Source organism: Ctenopharyngodon idella, chromosome 1 (genome assembly GCF_019924925.1).
Source record: "Ctenopharyngodon idella isolate HZGC_01 chromosome 1, HZGC01, whole genome shotgun sequence".
Lineage (NCBI taxonomy): Eukaryota > Metazoa > Chordata > Actinopteri > Cypriniformes > Xenocyprididae > Ctenopharyngodon > Ctenopharyngodon idella.
The window spans coordinates 41937833-41961008 of record NC_067220.1 but is presented as its reverse complement, the minus strand read 5'-3'; the positions used below and the strand labels follow the sequence as shown (position 1 = coordinate 41961008).

Sequence of the window (23176 nt, the reverse complement as noted above, 5' to 3'; positions counted from 1 at the left end):
TAATATAGACATATTGTACAAACACAAATCACTTCTGTCAACTCGTTTTTGTTTTTTGCCGAATTCAGTAAACGCCTATGGTAAACAGACACATATGTGCTCCTCCCCCTAATTATAAATCCAAATGAGGCGGGTTCACTGGGCGTGTCTCTGAAGCGCACAAGCAGGAAACATGGCGTCGTTGGTGGGTCTTCTCTCTCGAGCTTTTTTCATTAGAAATACAGCAATGCTGAACCGCAACACGGGTCCAAAATTGGTGAATGCGACAGGACCGACTCTCAGCCGAGCCGCCGTGTCAAACACATCGGGGGGTGTCCTTCCTAAACCAGTTAAGGTGCGTTTATACATGTCTAAACATTGCAGCTGGAGGCTCCCGAAGGGACGCAGTAACCAGGGTTGGGCTTCTTGCTAGCCAATGAAAATTAAGAATGCCTTGACTGACATGACTGCTGGCCAATCATGTTGCTGGAGCGGCACATATTTTATAAAACGAGGAAGTGTACTTCGTGTACGGTTGTTTCTAAAATCAATTATTTATGTCAGTTTGACGACTGTGTTATCTGTGTGTGGTTTATACGAAATGTGCTTTTAAGTAATATTTTATCCGCCAAATTATTAATTGTAAAGGTTTCAAAATGCACATTTATTATTATTATTATTATTATTATTATTATTATTATTATTATTATTATTATTAATTAAGGTACAATTTGATGTACTTCTGTAATATTTCTACAGGTCCCGTTCGGTCTGACCCGTATGGTGATAGTGGTGATTCCCTTCCTCTATGTTGGTAATCTGATCAGTAAAAATTTCGCTGCCCTTCTGGAAGAACATGAGATCTTCGTCCCAGATGATGATGATGATGATGACTGAGCGAAGGTAGACTAATCTCTTTATATTGTGTATTACCATTATATGATGTGTTTGTGGTTCCATATATTTATATTCTTGTGCAGGTTTCACTCCAGCAGTCTGCAGATCGTCTTAAATGTGCCTGATGCAGATGAACAGGATATATTTATGCAATAATGAAGATTGTCAACACTCTCTTGTGTTCATATTGCTGCATTACACTAAACCTGTCCAGAAGCCAACGTTTAATGCTAGTTTATGTTTCAAAATATTGTCTACGACAATATGATTTGAGGCTTCCCTCATCGATAGCCTCTCTTCTATTTAATAAATTGTTTGAATGTTAGTTGCTGGTTGTGTTTTTGTTATATATGTGACATAAATGTGTGTGTGTGTGTTATTGGACATCACATTCAGATTCATACACTTTTTCACGCACTTAGAGAGTCCAACAGAGGCCTTTTTTTTTTTTTTTTTTTTTAAATTTTTATTGCATTTAACTTAAAATATATCTTGCTTTAAGAATATGGAATATTTATTCATTTTTAGCACCATTGTAGTTTCTAAAGAAAAAGCTTTTTAAATTAACCAAAAAAAAAAAATCCTCCACATAACACAATATCTTGTATATATGTGGCCAAAACCAATGCATCCCAATGTTACTCTAATGTTCTTATGAGCTCCTGCTGAGTTCTCATTGGTCGGTGCTGCGGTTGCCTAGGAGACGCCCCTCCTCCAGCGCAGCGTCAGTGAGTTTGAGGTGTTCTTTAAGTGCATTGATGTCTCTCTCACTGCGACCCCTTAATTCACTCAGCTCAACATACACCTCCTTATAGCGCTCGCTCAGCGCTTCATTCTCCTGCAGGCACAGAGAACACCTGTTACTACAGATATTACTATAATCAATCAATTATTCATGGTCGAATGTAAATCTAAAACTTATATAGTTTGATCTATTTGCAATAAGACTAGAAGCATGTATTAAGAACGTGAATGGCGTTTTGATTTCATACAGATTTGTACCTTAGTTAGAGTTTGGACCTCTTTCCTGAGGCAGCTGATCTCCTTGTGAAGATACTCCACCTCACTCTCCTTCACTTTCAGCAACATCTACACATGAGCATGTCCGTCAGTATGACAATACTAATTCAAGTATTCATTCATTTTTGACCTCATATTAATCAAGAATCTATATTTTGTTCCAAATTTGTCATACTATTAGTGCAAAAAAAGATTAAAATTGGTGAAAAGGAAATAGTGACCACACAGCATCTAAAATATAATCTTTCACTTAGATTATGGAGCAATGTCAATATTATTTGTCAACACTCAAACCAGTTTTATCATTAATAATTTATAAACCACCCACACAAATGGACAAATTAAACAAAATACATCTAATTTAGCAGGACAAAGAAAAGTTAATCGAATTATTAAGGATTTATTATTGTAAAAACATGGATCTGGAAAATAACAATTGGGTTATTTACTAATATGACCAGTAGATGGCAGTGTTTGTCCACAGAAACACATCGCTCACATCACATCACATGCCCCGCCCCTGATTATGTTATCAACCTCGCGTGTCTCTAAACTCCAACAGAAGCCAAGACGACCAAACCCACACTATTTTTACAGTATGCGTTATATCAAAGACTATAGAAGGGACTTTGGTTATATGTTCGGTGCACAGTAATGCAAAGTCTCTGTATGAACAGAGTGGAAATCCCAGGTATCAAATGCATTTGCCAAAATCTGACATATAATAAGGGGTCAAGCCAGGTTAGCATGGTCAATTAGCCCCTGCTGGTTAATGTCGTAATTACAAGATATGGACCTTAAAAGCATCTTCAATCTCACCCCTCAAATTTAAAAATGAGCCCGATTGTCCTTCTACTGGACACGTGATGTTTGGAGATGTGCAGACTAAATATCTTTTTTTTTTAATTAAATCTTTTTCAAATAACAAACAGGCATTAACATATTATCATTGTTAAACACATTAACAATAAGACCAAGCAGCATATCGTAAACACAAAAAAAAAATAAATAAATAAACAAATAAAAAATAAAAATAATACCAAAACATGAAAAGCAAATTAAATTACATTCCTATTTTTTAGTTGTTTTAAGGAATTATAAAATATTTTTTAAATGCCTCAGACATGGAGAAACTTTAACAAATCAATATTTGTGTAGATAAAACTTCAACATATTATTACAAAAAAATTCAATACTTTTGTTTTCCAAAAAGACACCAAATTTAACATTGCGATAGTATCGCTGTTTTCTTCTGATTCCTAAACATGACAGAAAGTGCAGAGGACTTTTAATTAGGGTTATCTGAAAGAAGAAATGGGGTCAAAGGTGACAGCCATGAGGAATGTACAAGAATGATACAAGAATATAATTTCACCTACAGTCTGGGATTTATAAGTATTTTTTTTTTGTGGATTAATCATGTAGTGGATTATTTTTGGATACAAAATGGAGGATTACAGGATTTGGTGAGATCAATCCTTGCTTTTCCCCTCCTATTTCTGCATCTTTTTGATGGAGAGTGAATTGACTTGTTTGTTATTGATTATTGTTTGCATAGATAGAGTATCAAATATATGGCTAAACATCTAACAACAGTCCTTGAGTTTTAGTAACTTTTGATATATTAGCAAATTTGTTACAATAACATCAATTTATCTGCTCTGCCTTATTTCATTACATTACGTTCAAAAGTTTGGGGTCGGTACGATTTTTTAATGTTTTTAAAAGAAGTCTCTTCTGCTCACCAAGGCTGCATTTATTTGCTCAAAAATATTCAGTAAAAACAAATATTGTGAAATATTTTTTATAATTCAAAATAACTGTTTTCTATGTGAATATATTGTAAAATGCAATATGTTCCTGTGATCAAAGCTGAATTTTCAGCATCATTACTCCAGTTTTCAGTGTCACATGATCCTTCAGAAATCATTCTAATATGCTGCCAAACTTTTGAACAGTAGAGTATAATTTTGGGAGATTTACATACTGACTTAATTTGCATGAATTAAAATATTCTAATATGCTTCTGAAATGCATCTGTACACATCTTTCTGAATTATTACTCTTTTTAAATCTGATGATGAAGCCATAATCTACGGGTCAGAGGTCAGAGCCTCACCTCTAATTCGGAGGTGCTCCTTTCGTAGCTGCCAAGGGGGACAACTCCTGACCTTTGACCTGTGATGAAGGATCGCATGAGACTTATCTCCTCTGTCAGACGCGCCTGCAGTTCCTGTGTGAACAGGAAGAGGAAATGTGATTCTGACACATCCAAACTAAAAACCACACATGAAGCCGTATTCATTCACACACTGACAATGAGGTGACCGTTTGTGTTTCATGAATAGTATAACGGCAATTACTCTGACTAGCACAAGTAAACTAGTCCTGGATCAGTGACCTAAACTCTCAGACAGTCACTTCTCTTCTGAGAACAGTGAAACAGGATGCTGTCTGTTGAGACATATCACACATGATGAAATTAGTGGCTTTTTTCCTCTCTGACTAATTGATGCGTGTTGAAAAATTAAAGGTGCTCTGTGTTCGATTTCAATGTCTGGCATGATGGATTGAGTCTCAGGATGAAATGTGATGTCTAAATGATCGCCTTTATCACATGAATGTCACCATAATTACTAGTGGGACATTTTCTTTAAGCTCCTACTTTTCGAGTTAGGAATGTAACAATTAAAGAGGTGTTAAAATATTACCTTAATATACAGAAAATTGTAATCATTGTTTCAGCATCTCAATAATGGTGCAGGCTTTACATGTGAATACTGACTGTACATTCAGTTTGCATGCATTTTCCTTACTGTTAAAGAAAAAATGCTTGCCAGCCTTCAAGTTTGGGGTCAGTAAGATTTTTCTTTACAGAAAGTAATACTTTTATTCAGCAAGGATGCATTAAATTGATCAGTAAAGATATTTATAATGTTACAATAGATTTCTGTTTCATATAAATGTTGTTCTTTTAAACTTTCTATTCATCAAACAATATTGAAAAAATAAATTTATCATGGTTTACACAAAAATATGAAGCAGCACAACTGTTTTCAACATTGATAATAATCAGAAATGTTTCTTGAGCAGCAAATCATCATATTAGAATGATTTCTGAAGGATCATGTGACACTGAAGACTGGAGGAATGAGGCTGAAAATTCAGCTTTGATCACAGGAGTAAATTACATTTTACAATATATTCGCATAGAAAACATTTTATTTTAAATTGTAATAATATTTCACAATATTACTGTTTTCTCTGTATTTTTTGATCAAATAAATGCAGCCTTGGTGAGCAGAAGAGACGTCTTTCAAAAACTTAAAAAAATTTTATCGACCCCAAACTTGTCTGCATTTCCCATCATTTTTTGTGGCAGCACGTGATTGATAATATACATGAAGCATCAGTTACACATACTAGAAGTAAAAAAGCTTCCTGTGTTTGTCAGGAAGTAAAGAAGGGCAACTGAGTCCTGTTTGGTTTAACCAAAATCATGTCATAATTCTGATTTCCTCATATTTGTGAACGTCCCAGGAGGACTTCAATGTTTTTTGGTCCAGTTAGTCTCAGATGTGTGTATCATACATTATTAAATTGGCAAATCTGGAATTTGGGGATTCTAGAAGTTGAAATTTAAGCTTCACATGTTGATTGTGTATCATCCGATGGCATATAGGATTTCTGGAAAAATGTTTAAAACAGCCTCATTCCTCTCATCCCACTTCCTGTCTACCTGGTTCTCCTGGCGGAGCTGCTCCATGTCTCTCTCCTTCTGTCGGATCTGTCCATCTCGATCTTCAGTGCTGTTCTGGATGCGGTTGAGCTCCACACACTGCTGGGAATAACGCTCCGACAGACCGTCCAGCTCCCGCTGCAGAGAGAGCGACTCGTGTCTGAAACACAAAGCCGTGCATTGATTAACTGATTCACCTCAGTGGACTGATTGACTGATGAGTGATCAATCGATTCTCTCAGTGGGATCTTGTCAGTCAAACACCTGCCACTTTAAATGACGCTCTTGTGTTCTGAATCTCTGAGCCGTGAGAGAAGAATCACGGCACAGATGAGAACGTGTGTAATAATTATTGACACAGGATTCCCATGAGAATATCATCACGCTGGTCAAATAATTTACAAGATGTTGGCGCTTTCTAGTATGCGACACCTTCTCAACTTTTTAGAGACCTAAAGTCCATTTCAAACTCTTCAAAGATGCCTGAGCTGAATCCAACACAGCAAACATCCATTATTTCAGTAAACTGTTATTATTTCATCTGTTACAGGATTAAATCAGATGGATTCTGCAGGTTTACTGAGTACAAATTATCTGTGAACATGCATCATGTCTGACTGTGTGTGTGTTGGCAGGTGCCATTGTTTCGTATGGCATGCGTTCGGCCAATCACCACACCCTTACATCACTGGTAGTTCCTGTAGTGCTGGGTTAGACCCTACTCTGAATTTGGAGCTGATTTAGTTCCCCAAAAAGCGGGTACTTCTGTCAATAGTTAAAAAGGAACTATGAAACGTTCCTGCAGTGCAAAAGATATTGCAAAGGATTATGTTGCTAAATAGGTGTTAGTGCATTTTCAACATGTTTTCTGCTAAGCTCAGCATGCTACGCAACACAAAAATGTGCTAAGAGCAGTTTTGGTGGTGTTTCCTTGTGAAACTGTGTCAGTTGTGCACATGTGAACGAGTGTTATGATGTGAGTAAACTGTATAAATGTGGACGTACAGCTGTTGTTTGACGGAGGGGTCTGTTGGCTCTCCTCCTCCATGACCCTTCAGTCTCTCAATCTCCTCTTGATGAGCTTTCCTCAGAGCCTCCATAGCTGCATGAATGAAAATTAAATGTATTAGTGTTTGAAATGAACATACTCAATTCTCACCTGGTCGTATATATAAAAATCACTCAATTTAAGCACTAGATTTTTTGGATGGTCACCAGGACGTTGCAACACTGTTGAAAGATTAGGATTTTTCAATGTTTTTGAAAGAGTTTCTTCTGCTCATCAAGGCTGCATTTATTTGATCAAAAATACAGTAAAAACAGTAATATTCTGAAATGTTATTATAATTTAAAGAGTTAGTTCACCCAAAAATGAAAATTACCCCATGATTTACTCACCTTCAAGATATCCAAGGTGTATGTGACTATCTTCTTTCAGACGAACACAATCGGAGATATATTTAAAAATATCCTGACTCTTCCAAATTTTATAATGGCAGTGAATGGGGGGCCCGATTTTGAAGCCAAAAAAAGCGCATCCATTCATCATAAATATAATCCATACGGCTCCAGGGGGTTAATAAATGCCTTCTGAAGCAAAGCGATGGGTTTTTGTAAGAAAAATATCCATATTTAAACTTAAACTTAATCTAAAATAAAAACTAGCTTCCAGCAGACGACCGTACACATACTGTGCAAGACGACTTGCGCCACGAGAGTAACCCCCTGATGCAATGTATGACGCAGGATGTAGGAGTAGCGTAAGCTTAGACGCCTCTCACAGTTCAAACATATAGGGCTGGGCAACAAACTAAAGCTCCTTTTCTCTTATATCGAAATCCTCTGATATTTCTCTTTAAAATTTCTCATTTTAGACTTCAAATTGCAAATTGATGCATAGATTTTATAGTTAATACAATTTTAAATATGGATATTTTTCTTACAAAAATGCATTTTAAATGTAACTCAGATTGTAGAAAGACATATACACCTAGGATGGCTTGAGGGTTAATAAATAATGCAATAATTTTCATTTTTGGGTGAACTAACCCTTTAAAATAATGTGAACATATTTTAAATTGCAACATATTCCTGTGATCAAAGCTGAATTTTCAGCATCATTACTCCAGTCTTCAGTGTCACATGATCCTTCAGAAATCATTCTAATATGATGATTTGCTGCAGAACATTTCTGATTATCATCAATGTTAAAACAGTTGTGCTGCTTCATATTTTTGTGAAAACAGACTTTTTTATCAGGATTCTTTGATGAATAGAAAGTTCAAAAGAGCAGCATTTACTTGAGATAATCTTTTGTAACATTATAAATGATTTCAAAATTATTGTCTGTGGAATTATGACGCCCAGTGATGTTTTGTGGCCCATACTGACCCTGAACAGTATTTTTGGCTTCCTCTTGCAACAGTCTCTGTTTGTCTCTCTCCATCTCTCTGCGTTCTCTCTCGTGCTCGTTGTGTATCTCCTTCAGTCTCTCTCTGTGCTCTCTCTCCATCTGCTCCAGTCTCAGAGCGCAAGGCGCGTCAGGACCACAGAGACCCACGACACCGGCCGCCACACGCATCTGACGAAGCGCATCGATCTGCTGCCTCAGATACACCACCTGACCAACGCAACGCATCGAGATCACACACATAGGGGATGAAGATGATGCAATGTTGCTGGACCAAAAAGGATGTCACACTCGCCTCAATCCCGTTAATAAATCGACCATGATATAAAAACACACCTCTCGCTGAAGCACCTCATTCGTCGCCTGTGGATTCTGGGAACCAACAGGTGACCTGTTCTCTCCGATAGGAAGCTGCTCAAAGTCCGCCCACTTCCTCTCAATGTCCGGCACCGTCTGAGCGTCAGGAACCCTTGGCTTGGTCAGAACCACCGGAGTGGCACCTTTCTTCAACTCCACCTTTTCCCAGGGGTCCTCGCCCTCCCTGTCGGATATTCCCTCCTGGAACCACTTGGTTCGGTCCTCCAGACGTCTTTCGTGATCTCGGTCACGGCCCTCGCCTGCCTCCCTCCGATTGGTTAAAGGTGAGGACATCGTGCTGGTTTCATCTTGATATGGACCGACGACATCTGACCCTGGGTCATGGGGTGCGGGAGAGGTTCGAGATGGTGCATTCTGGGAACTGGAGTTCTCTCTGTCGCTGATGTCACTGTTGTCTGGGTGTCTGAGAACAGAGAGAGAAATCAACTTCCTGTTTACAATTAAACAGAAGCTTGAGTCAAACCTCAAACCGACTCCACTTAGGCATCAGTAATGGTTATTTCAGTTTAAAAGTACAAAGCAAAATCTTTTTAGATGACCATAACCAATATAGCAACGTTTTATTATGATATTTGATATATGTGGAATATGCATATAAATTCTCTATGGCTGAATATCAGAAAAACATGAACCTAAAATCGTATTTAGCACAAAGATCAAGTTTTGTTGCATTATTATATTTAGCATAGAGATTAAGAAAATTAAGCCCAATTTTGCATTGTGATATTATTTTCATGACAATTAACCACATCCCTATTTTAATTTTAAGTTTGTTGTAATTCTCATTATTTTAAATGATGAATCTCATTAGAATATATGCTAATTATGGTAATGCTATATAGCTGTCAAGACATTCTTTTTTCATTTAAATTTGCATAAATTTAAGACATTGTAGCAAATACTATTGTGTATTATAATATATGCTTAATTGTTATGAAAATGACACCCTTAATGGTCCTAAAAATAGTATTTATTGTCTTATCTAAAAAAATCCTCTCTTTTCAGACATGTTTTTGTGAAATTCACCACTAATTGATTCTCTGCTTTTATTTTTCCCCTCAGTTTGATCATACTGGATGCTTTCAGCTGAATCCCTGAAGGAGATCCTCCTCCTCAGTGTGTCGATCCAGTTCCTCCTGATTCTGGAGGTCATCGCTGACAGGGTCACCAGTCCATCATGCATCTGCAGATCAATCACAGAGGTTCGGGACACATTCGGAATATTCTTCATTTTTCATGATTTGTTGTCCTCTTAAAACATTTGTGACAAGTTCTCACATGCAGCTGAAGTCCATAGTTTTTGTCGGCATCAAATTCCTCCACTCGCAGACAGTGATGTAAATAAATCTCACCATCTGCCTCATCTCTCTGTCAAAGTGAAAAACAAACAGAATTCAAGATATTTATTATTATTATCAATTATCCTCCATGCCTAATCTGATCATACTTTCAGATACTATTACAAATGTAGTACACTCAGTTCCATTTATATATTTTACCATGTTTACATTTATTTATTGTACAATCCTTATCTAATAATCTAATTCCATGGCAATTTCAATTATTCCCGCTCACCTCTTCAGCATCAGAGTCTCTATAGTATCTCAGTTCTGAGTCAGTGATCACAAACCAGTGCTTCCTCCACTGCAAATGAACAGAGGTATGTCATAGTTGTCTACATCTATATGCTGTAAAGAACTGCATTATTTTATTATTTTATAATGCTTCCTGATGTGCACTTATAATCTTAGTGTGATTTTCACAACAAAAATTGTAATTTTTTAGAAATAAAAGGCCATTTTCTGTCCTGATTTTTGCCCTCTGATTTAAGGGGCGTGTCTGCTGTGAGACTGTAAACGCCCACTACTGTGATTGGCTGACATCTTTGCATATTAAATAAGTATTACATGTGGAACTCTCTTGAAATCTTTTCTATGTTTTTACTATTACAGCCGTCAAGATTAACTAATCGTGAAAGTGTTGATTTTAGCATTATATTTAGATCTATTCCCGTCACATGAAAGGTTGCAGTGATGAGCATTGTTGCCGATGACAGACATGTCTGTTGAATGCATGAATACAGTCATGTCATCAATGCAACTCGACCTCTGCACTTTCACGAATGCTTTCATCATAACTAACAATGCAAACACGATCTGAATAAGAGATTCATTGTGCAGTGTAGACAGTGTTATTGATTATACTGGGAGTTTTGGTGAGAGAACTCAGTTAGATAAACTTGCGCTGTCCGTGATTGACAGCTCCAGCGATTGTAAAGGGAGCGTTTTTGATTTGTGATTAAATTATGTACAGAAAGCAATTTAAATAACAGGTTATTTTCATTCTACTAAGAGAAACAATGACTGTTTAGTCACTGGCTTTATTTACTTACGCATAAACGATTTTGAGATAAAGAACATCTGACTGTACATGAATCATTACATATCAGAAATTATTGATCACGGATTAAGCATTAGAATTGCATGACGTCGCATTACTGTCGGGTCCATATCTTACAGTAAAAGTCTGTTTGCAAAGCCTGCACCAAAACTGTGAATGATTTACCAAAGAATCCACAGTGAAATGTACAGAATAAACAAATAACGCTCAATACTTGAAAATAAATAACCACTTTCATAGCATTAGGATCCTTTGGAAGGTAATGTTATTAGTCCAGTGATCCTATATCTCTCTTCTTTTCCTTGTCATCTCACTAACGCACCAAAGACGCGATGAAATAGACTATTACGTCATCATAATGTGACAAAATCCTGAATCAAGTCGTTTTCGGAGCATGGTTTCAATAAAAGGTGTTTTTGACTAACAAGGAAGTTGAGTTCTGAACTTACAGGATGTTTTAATGGTACATTGACATATCAACAGATCAAGGAAAATTTGATTTCTCAATTCATGACCCCTTTAACACAAACAAAGATAGGCCTACATTTTTCTGAACTTCATTCAACAGTAAGATTTTAAGTCAAATTTTACAAAAATGTAGTCTATATGAGAGGAAGTATATCTTAGGTCCTGTAAATGTGCACCATTTCTGAATTTTAATCACCTTTAAACAGCCTTGCAGTGTTACAAATTAGTTTTTTAAAAGGACAAATCCTACATAGTCTCTCAATTAATACAAGATCATAAAACTGCCATAAAACAATTAAACATTAGGGGGAAATGAGTGTTTAAAAATAAAGTATAGGAAGGAAGTCGCGCAGACAGGTCTGTCATGCAATGTCATTCCATGAATCTAGTTCAAGAGAAGCAGACCTGTATCATCCTTACCTCTTCATCTTCATCCAACAAATACATCCATCCCTTTTTACAGTTCAGAAGGTCAAGCTTATAAAACAGAATCAGTTGCGTTAAAACAAGCGGATGTGTAAGCAATTCAATATATAATCAGCTCGACATATACAGTTAGATGTATGTATGAATGTATGTATGAATCTGTCCTGAGCAACATTCCAGAACACAGTAAAGCCAGAGCACGAGACATTCCAGTCCAGAACTCACATACGCGCGCGCAGAAGGCTGAGCGCGTGAACGAATCATTTACTCAAGTATTTCAACAATTACATGCATTTTTAACGACTTACCGACATGGGTATCCGGTTGTTGGCATGAAAGAGGGAAGAAACTGGTTTAGTTGCTCAATTCTCGCTTAGTAGCCTACGTTGTGTCATCAAACGTATTTGCACGGCGATCTACTTGTGAATTAAATAAATACAAATTAGCGCTTAGTTTCCGCACTTAAGTATGGCTTTTAAAATAATTATAAATACAAAACGTTAAATTATCCCTGCGTGACTAGACAAGCATCTCTAACAGTTGGTCATGTGACCTCAAGCTTCCGCGAAGCAGCTCGTGGTTTGACACATTAACACTGACAGTCCTGAAATGAACAACTCCTCTCAGTACAATTTTCGCGTCAAATCCTCTCATAACTTCACTAAAACATCTATATCTAACTCTAAATATAATGTTATTTTTGTCTAGTAGCTCAGAAGTGCGTTTTCGTCCGTTCTGCGAACAGAGACACCTGCTTCTGAACTAGAAACCGAATACCTCAGCGTTGGTAAACTAGTGGTGACTTTACCTGCATCTGAGGGGGCTGTTCTGGACCTTTGTGTCCTCCGTTTACCGTCCTAATGTTCTCTGCTTTTTTACTGGACCTCTGAGAACAGAGAGATACTGACTCAGCAAAATTAATACAGGCTATTTATTTATTTATTTTCTTAAGGTATCATTGTCGGGTGGTTGGCAGGACCAGACATAGCTATGAGTTTGTGTAGGTGTTCTTCTAGGTGTTTTTTTAGTGTGCTGCTATGCAGTTATTCGGTTCTTGCTCAGTTGTTACATACCAGCCCACGCCAAAATCTCTATAATATTCTACTCAAATATGTCTCAGATGCTTTTTTCAGTCTATTAGGATTTTTCTTTTTGCCCATTTTTTCATAAATCCAAATATTTTTTTAAGTGTGACACTGCAGATTCAGCGGAGGCAGTGAAATGAAAACTATGAGAAAAGGGTGTGTAAACTTGTCGAGCACCTGTGAATGGCCTGATGTAGTGCTGTTGGTCTTTGATGAACCTCCCTCTTTGTCTAGACGTCTCCGCTCTTTCTCTTTCCGGTCTCTTCCTCTCTCTCTTTCTCTTCCTCTGCCTCGCTCTTCTGAAACCTCATGCTCATTGCCATATCTCCCATCCCCATAGCTTTAACCACAGAAAGGAGAAGCAAATTTTACTTCCACTCTCTCTCTGTGTCTCTCTCTTAGTCACTCGCTCATACCCCTTTGCCACTGAAATGGTGCTGGTGCTTTCCCAGATCCAGTCTGTATTTTCACTGGCTTGAGAGCTGGAATGAGGGGGTTTGCTGACCTAAAGGGTGCCTGAAGTTGGTACTAGGGGGTCTGCTGGAAATATTTTGAGATTGTACAAAATGTATTTTTAGGGATTCCAAAATTAAGATTTTTAAAATGTAAAAATTATTAATTAATTAAATATGTTGGTCACACTTTATTTTAGGATCCAATTCTCACTATATTAACTAACTATTAAAGGCACAATATGTAAGATTTTTGGAATAAAATATCCCAAAACCACTAGAAAAGTGTTATATATTTTGTTGACTTGTGTACTTACATTATCTCAAATGTTTCCAAGAATGTTTAAATCCAGAGAAATAAGCCATTTTAATGAGGACACGGACCATGTCTGTGCGCCGCCTATCAGTGACATAATACCCGCGTTACCCTCGATTTCCGGTTTTATTTTGTAGAAACCATGGAAACACCAAAGACACTTTATGTGTTTTATGTGACAGGTGAGCAACTGTTTCGATGGATACATTCATTGACAGAAAACTAATCATTGTTATATAGCTCAACACAGTTTAAATCTCGTTTTCTTGATTTACCGTGAGTACCATGTTTTACCATGACTAATATCGATCTATCTTACTGCAGAGTGCAACAAGTGTCTCATAGTAGCCGCCGAGCGAACACACAGAGTAACATAATAACATCATTTTCAACACACAAATGTCCTAATATGATAAACAGTGCTGCGTTACCCCACATATGCTTGACCGGAAAAAGCGGAAGCGGCAACTGTGGCATAATAAAAGTTCCGCTGCTCTCGAAAGTGTGTCGCTCTTCTCTCATTACAATCGCTCCAGCGGCTTCGTTTCTGCTCCCTCAGCACTCAGCCCTGCCCTGCTTCATACTACAGTAATGTTAATAATCTCATCCATGAACATGATTTCTGCCCGAGTCCTATCCCGATTCTTTTCCGCAGGCTGTAGACGTAAAGACAACACCTACCATGTTTATGCAAAATCAAGACGACATCAAGCTATGCCTTTGTTTTGAATAAGAGACCTCTAGTGGCGATTTACGTAGTGTACCTTTAACTGTGAGTTTTGCCTCATTTAACTCCTAATAATGCTTATTAATAGTTAGTAAGGTAGTTGTTAAGTTTAGGTATTGGGTAGGATTAAGGGATGTAGAATATTGTCATGCAGAATAAAGCATTAATATGTACTTTATAAGTAGGCTACTAGTAAACAGCAAATATCCTAGTAATATGCATGCTAATAAGCAAAGTTAATAGTGAGAATTGGACCCTAAACTAAAGTGTTACCAATATGTTTAACACAAGTTATTTTATTTCAGATGGTAACTGGAGTAGCTTGTAATGGGATGTCCCTCACTTTTTTTCAGTGGAAATGCTTGGGACAGGGTGATATTAGGCATCTGCTCTGGCTTCAGTACCGGCACCATGTCACTGAGAAAGCGGTATCACTCATTCTTTAAATTTCTGACCTGTGTTGATTGTCTCGTCGTGGGCTCCTGCTCTGTGGTCTCCTCCTCACTATTATTGCTTCTTCTTCCTCAGGGTACTGCTTTGTTCGGGGAATGTCTGCTATGATTACATAGTCCTCAATGGTCATCTCTGGCACTGCTGGTTGGCTGGAAGACCTGGTGTTCTCTGAAAGAATTAGTGCCTCCAAGCCCCGCCTGATGTTGCTTCTGCTCCTATCAGCGACCGGCTTGTCCGTCTCAGCAATTAAGGCTTGGGATTTGGGCAAATCAGGGGAAGGCACCTGATTCCGACTCCGCCTTGATTGGGAGATATTTGGTGTTGATGCAGGTGAGGTGGGGCTTAGAGGGGAGTGGGTGGGGCTTAGTGATTGACGCGAATCAGATCTGGACTGTTTGTCAGAGGTTTCTGAGTATACGCCATTCTTGCGATTCTTATTTTTTGAATTGCTGTTTTTTAGAGTACCATGTTCATCGTAATCTCGATAAGGTGTTGAGGTACCAGCACTGTTAGAACCACTGTTTCTGCTGTTGCGACTATTAAAACCACTATTTCGACTTCGAATTACTTCACAATTGCCTCCGTTTGGAGAGAAATCCCTGCTGTTGTAGCCAGTATTGCGGCCACCACTCTTTCGACTGCTGCGACCGCTGTGGTTGCGTTCGTTATAATCGCCGTCGATTTCCATATCAGAATGTAAACTTTTTGACCAGCTGTTCCTTTCTTCGGAGGCGTCTGACTCTGCTGAACTCGCGATTGACTTGAGATTCTTATACAGCTTTTCAGAATCCAAGCTGTGCCCGTAAGAACTCTGGGAGGGGCTTCTTTTGTGGGCGGGACTAAAGGAGTCTGCATATTTATTCGTACCTGAGCTTCGCGAGGGGGATGTGGTGCGCGTAACTACCGAATCTCTTGTTCGTGACGGAGTGCATTTCCCAGAAGCATGTTGTGAGGACGTGCGATGACCGTGCGTTGTGGAACCTCGGCGATGGGATGAGCTGCGCGATTCCCCCCGCCTTTGTGGCGAGATGTTTGTAGATCTCGGGCTGCAGGAACGAGGGCTTGTGCGAGATTGACTGTCTCCACGTCTGAAATTTGAATAGGACATGTGTCGCTGGGGGGAGAGGCCGCTCATTGCCTCATCGCTGAGATTGTCGGAGCGCCTCCTATGGGACGGGAGGCCCAGGTCACGATTTCGGTAGGGGATGGTGGCTTTGCGCTCAGGGCTGTGGTTGGCCGGAAGAGGGTGGCCTCTCTCGTAGTGGCGCAAGGGAGCAGGAGGACTGCCATCTTCTTTTTCCCGGTCTCGGGAGAGGAAGCGATTGGCTCTCTTAAAAATGGCACGGCCACCACTTTGTTCTGGTTCTCTTCTAGTCTCTGTTTGAGGAAGACATTGCATTGACACAGCACTGATGTATAATTGATTTTTTTAATTATTATTTATTTATTATTGCGTATACAACACAAAACACTCACTGTATAACTTTACAAAACTATAACGATAACTATAATAGTGTCTACAATATTATTGTAATGCGCTGCAGTTTCTGCCGCTTTAATTGCTCAAGCTCTTTAAAGTTGGGTGGATTCTGATTGGCTGTCAGTGTTTTTAATCATTCAAAAACTGGAAAACATTGTTCTGAAAGTGATTCCAACAATATCGTTCCTTTGTGTCGTTATCATTAAAGTTGTGGTGAGCCTTTACGCTGCGTTCATGCAATTTTGGTATTACCATAATTATGAGATTCCAAATTGTAAAAAGCGTCCTCATAGAACTGGTGATTTCTATTTGTAAACTCTGAATTTCCGACTTGTACCACATGACAGCTGCATTGTCGTGCGGAAACTCTCAAAATGGCAGTGGCTTCAGCAATAAAGTGTTGTTAAAGGGGACCTATAATGCCCCTTTCACAACTGTAATATAAGTCTCTGGTGTCCCCAGAATGTGTCTGTGAAGTTTCAGCTCAAAATACCCCACAGATCATTTATTACAGCTTGTCAAATTTGCCCCTATTTGGGTGTGAGCAAAAACACGCCGTTTTTGTGTGTGTCCCTTTAAATGCAAATGAGCTGCTGCTCCCAGCCCGCTTTTCAGAAGAGGGCGGAGCTTTAACAGCTCATGCTTCGGTTGCTCAACAACAACAAAGCTGGAGAATCTCACGCAGCCAAAATGAGGATTGTCAGTAACGGTGTTCAGCCTTACATTGTTCAAACCGGAGTCGGACACTGATGGAGAGACTCAGGAAGAAGTTACAACTTTTAGAATGAATCTGGACGTTTCTGAATGGTTAGTGGATAAATTTATGTAGTTGCTGTGGAGTTGATTCAACTCATTGACTAGCATGTGCCGTCATGTTAATCTTTTGTGCAAATCCAGTGTTGAATTGACCCTCGTTTATGAAGCAGTCCGGCGTAAAATGACGGCATGGCAACAGCAACTCTACTACAACAACTCTTCCTCTTCTCTAAAGCAGCCAAACATGGCCTCACCCCCTTTGTTGCGTGCTCCCGGGGGTAGGGCTTGTGTAAATTTTAGGGTTAGTGATGTCACTAACCCGGAAAGAATCTTGTTGTAGTCCCTACCAGTCATTTGTTGTAGTCCTTAAACAGCGAATTCTTTAAAAGGAAATATCTCCCTTTGCATTGAACTTTGAGCGTCGTAACTTTGCAGATGTTGTTTATTCTCAAACAGCAACATTACACACTAACTAAAGTTAAAAAAGTGAAATCATAATCAAGGACCCCTTTAAGTATTATCTCGTAATATGTAAATTCCTTGTTTAATCAAAAATAAACTAAAGACATACAATGCAGTTCAGTGTAGCTAGCACAGAGATGAATACATCTAATGTCTTACTAAATAAACAATACGTTTATTAATAAGGCATTTGCATAACAACTGTTACTTGATGTATTGTGGTTTTGTCTGTTGATTACTCAAATTACACAGTTTAATTCTAAATCCGAGGATGTAAACAGCTCCGATTGGAACGTCAAGGGTTGTCATCTAGTAATTACAGTAATTATGACATGGCGTGAACACATACAGCATTAATTCTCACCTGTGTGTTGGCTGACACTTTCTCTTCTGCTCATACTGATGCTTCCTCTTCTGCTTGTGTTGGCGCTCTCTCTCCTGCTCTGCGTTTCTATCACAGAGCGACTTTCTGAGCGCTGGAGAGCCGGTTCCAGTCGAGTCATGCTTTAGGTCTGACTATAGGTCTGACTGCTCCTTCAGATTGCAGATCTTCAGTTCCTCTCTCAGAGGTCACGCTTTGTTCTAGAGCTGTTGCTTGTGTCTGCACATGGAAGATCATCAGATTTATTATTCTGGCATAATTTTTCCTATCAAAATTAACTAAGTTTTAGCATAAAACAAGAAAAAAATTCTGCCTGATGGGTTAAAAAAAAAAAAAAAATCTATGGAATTGTAGTATGGAATTCAAAATAATATTTATATAGTGCTCTTATTGGCTAAATGATGATCAGTTTGACTAAATAACTCAACTTGTCCACATCTTTATTACTTGTTCCTGGTTTTCAGTGAAGTTTATTAGTAGTAGATTAAAGCAGATGGTGCAACACTCTCTAATGAGTCTTTGTCTTCATCCATTATCTGAATTAGACACGGTCAAGTAACATATTGACGTATTTCAAATAGTGTTCAGCTCCACCTGCAGCTCGAGGAGAATGATGCTGATCTTACGAAACAGATGTGTGTCAGGTCATGTAAACGGTGATCTTCAATGTATTCTTTAATCGAGGAAAGCTTGTAAACCGTTTAAGCCAGAGATGCCCTAACCAGTTGACCAGAGATGACCTTTGATTTGGCCTGCCAAGCCATATCAAAAGAGAAAGGGAAATAGGTGGAAAAAACATGCCATTTAAGCATTTCATCATTTCTTATTTGTTTTGTTTTAACATTTGTTTTTTCTTAGTTTTTCATTGAAATGTAGAGAATATAAATGAAATGTTCTAAATGTAAATTTTAATGTAAAATAGTTGCATATAATGCAACATTAACTTTTGGTCCACGGTTCACGGCAGTATTTTAGTGTCATTGGCATACTATTATAGTTTTGTCATTTTTTGATTGTGGATAAGTTTTGATGTAAGGAGAAAACTTTATTGCATTGACCATTTGCTGATTTGCATATAACCCATAAAATGCATTTCTATAAGCATCTGATTTTCGTTTTGTTATAGATTGTCTGGTGACTTTGATGGCCCTTCGAAACGGCAGTACATACACGGGATTGATGCACACGGTCGTGTCAAGAGACGTAGTAGCGAAGAACAAATTGGCATCACAGCAGCTGCTTGTTCAGGACACATCACCTTAATTTCCCTGATTGGCAGATTGTGACAGAATCCAAGCATTCTTGAATAATTTATATTGCTGAGGTGAAGGTAGAGACTTTTAACTCCTAAATACAGCGATAAGTGCAATCTTAGCAGTATCTGTACCAGAAACAGGATATTTTAATGTAGCTCGTGGGTTAAACAAGTTCCTCAAGGCTTAAAGGTTAGAGGATTTTATGCCAGAGCTCAAGCAACTAATCAAGCGATGGTACATCATAAAATAAGTCAAATTAGCATCTAGATACAATGAATTTTAGCTGTACACTACGGTGTGAGGCATGAGCTTACGGAACAGACATGCAAGGTTAGCAAGCACTGTTAGTGTAAACAGAAAGTAGCCAGCAAAGATAGAATACAATAGTCAATCCAAAAGCAGAAGTCCACAAATAAAACACAAACCTTCTCAGTGCTCCCAAGACTTCACGAATGCCCTTGCCAGCGTCTTGTATCTCTCCTCCTTCTGCCCATCTCTGTGGCGTTCTTTCTCTCGCTCTTTCCTCATTACTTTAGGACCGGCAGGTGTAACTCAAGCTAGACTCTGCCTCTCCTCATGACTATTTCATCACACCTGGTCTGTCCCTATTGCACCCGAGTCCTCTTCCTTGTTCTCCTGTTCCCAGTTCACATGTTCTTCTCGTCCTCTTATCTGTGTTCTTCAGTTATTTCCAGCTCTGCCGGTACCAGCCTCAGTTTCTTCCCTGGTCAGTTTTCCAAATTCACCTGCTGGTAATGGCGCATAAATAACTATAGTCAGCGGACGTGAACCGAGCCCTCACAGCTCAGTTGGACGTGACTGATGACTTTGCGATTTGAGTACGCTGTGGCAGTATTTTAGCGTCCATGTTGTGCCGGAATATAGTGTTACGTCTGTTCCCTGAGGACTCTACATGATCGGCTCATTAAAATGCAACAGGATCACAGAGCAAACCTCTTATTCCCTTCTTTGTTTTCCATGAAGTCACATTGATGCCAGCTCAAGATCTAGTGCTAATTGAAGTGCAGAACGCTTACCCAGTTTGATCTTGAGTTGCTTGCGCAAAACCTACCTTTCTGCACTTGGCAGAGGCCTTCTTAAGAAAGCGATCTTAAGATTGCTCTATAATTTTAATATTAAAGGCCAGGACTATATTTATTCTTTAGACCAAACATAAAATGATTTACATTCAGTTCAATTTTTACATCATCTACCCTTCTTCTGCCCATGCAAAACTCACCACAATCTTGCTAGAATGTTCTGGTTGGTTGTCAGGGCGTTGCTATGGCTTTGCAAAGGTGTTCTGAGCGGTTGATAGGGTGTTGCTATGAGGCTGCCATTGTGTTTCTATGAGGTTGCTATGGTGTTTTAAGAAGTTGCTAGGGTGTTGCTATGTGATTGCTAATGTGGATTGAGTAGTTGCCAGGGCATTGCTATGTGATTACTGGGGTATTCTGGGTGGTTATGAGGGTTTGAGATTTCAAAGGTATTTTGAGTAGTTGCTAGGGCGTTGCTATGAGATTGCTGGAGTATTCTGGGTGGTTTTGAGGGTTTGAGATTGCTAAGGTGTTTTGAGTAGTTGCCAGGGCATTGCTATGTGATTGCTAGGGTGTTTGGAGTAGTTGCCAAAGCGTTGCTATGAGACTGTTGGGGTGTTTTGAGTAGTTGCCAGGGTGTTGCTATGTGATTGCTAAGGTGTTTTGAGTAGTTGCCAGGGCATTGCTATGATGTTGCTAGGGTGTTTTGAGTAGTTGCTAGGGTGTTGCTATGGAGTTGCGGGGGTGTTCTGGGTGGTTTCAAGGGTTTGAGATTTCTAAGGTGTTTTGAGTAGTTGCTAGGGCGTTGCTATGAGATTGCTGGGGTGTTCTGGGTGGTTTCAAGGGTTTGAAATTGCTAGGGTGTTTTGAGAAGTTGCTAGGGCATTGCTATGTGATTACTGGGGTATTCTGGGTGGCTTTGAGGGTTTGAGACTGCTAAGGTGTTTTGAGTAGTTGCCAGGGCATTGCTATGAGGTTGCTAGGGTGTTGCTATGGGGTTGCTGGGGTGTTCTGGGTGGTTTCAAGGGTTTGAGATTTCTAAGGTGTTTTGAGTAGTTGCTAGGGTGTTGCTATGTGGTTGCTGGGGTGTTCTGTGTGGTTTCGAGGGTTTGAGATTTCTAAGGTGTTTTGGGTGGTTGCCAAGGTGTTGCTATGTGATTCTTACGGTGTTTTGAGTAGTTGCCAGGGTATTTCTATGTGATTGCTGAAGTGTTCTGGGTTGTTTTGAGGGTTTGAGATTGCTAAGGTGTTTTGGGTGGTTGTTAGCACATGGCTACTGTATTTTCTGTTAAATAAGTCGCACCTGACTATAAGTCGCACTGGGTCAAAACTGCATTGTTGAGAGAAAAAAAAAAACATAAGGTGCATCTGTATATAAGTCATATTTTATTACTACATTCAAAAATAATTTAAAATGCTTGTAAATAAAACAATACATTTGCAAACATAATAAACACTATAAATATGTATTTTAGTTCCCTTCACTCCACAAAAAATCTTTTACAATTCTCTCTCATTCGGAACGGATTCAAACGTGCGCTTTGTGCATGTTTTGCTTGGCATTAATTGCATAGAATAGTAGCTATGGAATAGCATGTTTTAGATGATAAAAAAATAAATGAGAATTATTTTCCAGAAAATGCAGTATGTGGTTGCTAAAGTGTTCTGGGTGGCTGTCAGGGCATTACTACGAGGTTGCTCCTGTGTTCTGAGTAAATGAGTTTTATGTTATGAGAGTTATGAGGTTGCTAAGTATTAGGGATTTTGAAAAATCCATAATTTTAAGTATGAGCAGTAATAAGACTTGTCTTGGTGTAAATAAATTGTAAAACCGCCTAAAATAAAGCTTTTAATTATTGATCTTAGGGTCAATATGTAAATTAAGTGAAGTGCTTTTTTTGCAATGCAATGTGAAGTAGTTTAAAGTTACGTTCAGATGTGAAATATCAGAGAAGACCAAGAGACGTGAGCTGAAGGGTCTCCATTGTGTCTCTCATCCATGGCCATGTGGGGTCTAGCTGGTGTTTTCTGCCTGCAGGACGCTTTGACTCAGGAGGACAGACAACATCTGTCGTTCTTTGCCCCCTCCCTTCCCTCCATTCATAGGCACACACTGCCTCTCCCAAATGGTGCCCTTTTGTATCGGCTATTGTCCGCCACTACATTGTGTGACTCTGCCTGTTCCCCAGAGCTCCATTGATGAGTGTTGTAAGAGACCTCAGCCAGAACTCCTCTGAACTTCTCCTCCAGCTTAATGTTTAGCCATAAAAGCTCAACAAAAGACATTTTGTTCTCTAGCTACTTCAATGTTAGGATACAAAATCTCTTGCAAAGTTTTTCTTAATCGAAAGCACACACGTTTTTTAAGAGAAAAGCATTAAACACTTCTTTTTTTTTTTTTTGGTTTTGGTTATTTTAGTCATGCATGTTTGAAATCAAGAAAGGCTTTCCCGCCAAAACACCTGCCAAATAGTTTCATCCATTTAGGAAATCTGCCAGCTAGTTCAAGGTTTTTTTTCCCCCCTCAGCTCTTCCCAAAGCTTTAAATTTCTCCCTCTAGTCTAGTTGGAAAACTTGTAAACATCCTGCAGCTATTTGACGGCTTTTCTCAAAGGCCCTTCTCTTGAGCGATGCACCCGCGGCAGGCAGAATGTGGGGTAAAGCGATGAATAGCCCAGTATGGGGTGACCAAGAGGCCAGAGCAGATGTTAATGATTAGCTTCGTTCTCATCCCTATAAAGAACCCGCATCCCAATCTATTCCCTATTTTCTAAAGAACCATTTCCAACCCTTACAGAGTGGCACACATAGAAGTCATAAATCCAACACCCAGAAAAGACTCGATAGAAAACGCAAATCACCACAAAAGAGACTTAAAAGAAAAAAGGCTCCAATTTAGCAGCATCTAAATGTTTTGCAGTTTGTTTTTGGTGGCTCTTGTGTATGTTCATGGGATTTATAAGTTTGTCTTTACTTTAGACTGAAAAAGCTGAAATAAGAAGTGTGAAAAAGGAGTCTATGGTGCAGCAGAGTTAATAAAACAATAACATGTA

At 38.8% G+C, this 23176-nt stretch overlaps 2 protein-coding genes across 9 annotated transcripts; one reads left to right on the top strand and one right to left on the bottom strand.

Moving 5' to 3' along the window:
• Positions 1 to 129: 129 nt before the first annotated feature.
• smdt1b (single-pass membrane protein with aspartate-rich tail 1b) lies at positions 130 to 1201 on the top strand. Its single transcript, XM_051897364.1, has 3 exons — positions 130 to 334; positions 739 to 882; positions 960 to 1201. Exons 1-2 carry the CDS (start codon positions 173 to 175, stop codon positions 874 to 876), a joined length of 300 nt encoding a protein of 99 aa, XP_051753324.1. The 5' UTR covers positions 130 to 172; the 3' UTR covers positions 877 to 882; positions 960 to 1201.
• A 114-nt stretch (positions 1202 to 1315) lies between these two features.
• On the bottom strand, positions 1316 to 19975 carry triobpa (TRIO and F-actin binding protein a). 8 transcript variants are annotated; one of them, XM_051897322.1, is made up of 17 exons: positions 19512 to 19882; positions 17813 to 18049; positions 14753 to 16127; positions 12980 to 13142; positions 12526 to 12603; positions 12026 to 12133; positions 11712 to 11768; positions 9999 to 10067; positions 9702 to 9791; positions 9497 to 9606; positions 8382 to 8826; positions 8027 to 8255; positions 6641 to 6737; positions 5636 to 5795; positions 4016 to 4129; positions 1879 to 1965; positions 1316 to 1714 (listed from the first exon to the last, which is right to left on the bottom strand). In XM_051897322.1, the coding sequence occupies exons 6-17, from the start codon at positions 12029 to 12031 to the stop codon at positions 1550 to 1552; spliced, it is 1629 nt and encodes a 542-aa protein (XP_051753282.1). In that variant the 5' UTR covers positions 12032 to 12133; positions 12526 to 12603; positions 12980 to 13142; positions 14753 to 16127; positions 17813 to 18049; positions 19512 to 19882; the 3' UTR covers positions 1316 to 1549. The 8 variants fall into 8 exon arrangements, with proteins under 8 accessions (XP_051753282.1, XP_051753243.1, XP_051753258.1 ...); XM_051897283.1 differs by lacking the exon at positions 12026 to 12133 and having other exon boundaries at positions 19512 to 19885; XM_051897298.1 differs by lacking the exons at positions 4016 to 4129; positions 12026 to 12133 and having other exon boundaries at positions 19512 to 19913.
• Between the last annotated feature and the right edge of the window lie 3201 nt (positions 19976 to 23176).

What these genes read in the sequence shown, in the direction of transcription:
- smdt1b (XM_051897364.1), top strand. Translation starts at nt 173, where the DNA reads ATGGCGTCGTTGGTGGGTCTTCTCTCTCGAGCTTTTTTCATTAGAAAT. An exon ending in TCCTTCCTAAACCAGTTAAG is followed by an intron (nt 335 to 738) that starts GTGCGTTTATAC and finishes ATATTTCTACAG; the next exon opens with GTCCCGTTCGGTCTGACCCG.
- triobpa (XM_051897283.1), bottom strand. Translation starts at nt 17,951, where the DNA reads ATGACTCGACTGGAACCGGCTCTCCAGCGCTCAGAAAGTCGCTCTGTG. An exon ending in GGAGCACCTCCGAATTAGAG is followed by an intron (nt 1,966 to 4,015) that starts GTGAGGCTCTGA and finishes GCTCATGTGTAG; the next exon opens with ATGTTGCTGAAAGTGAAGGA. An exon ending in AGGTCCAAACTCTAACTAAG is followed by an intron (nt 1,715 to 1,878) that starts GTACAAATCTGT and finishes CTGTGCCTGCAG; the next exon opens with GAGAATGAAGCGCTGAGCGA.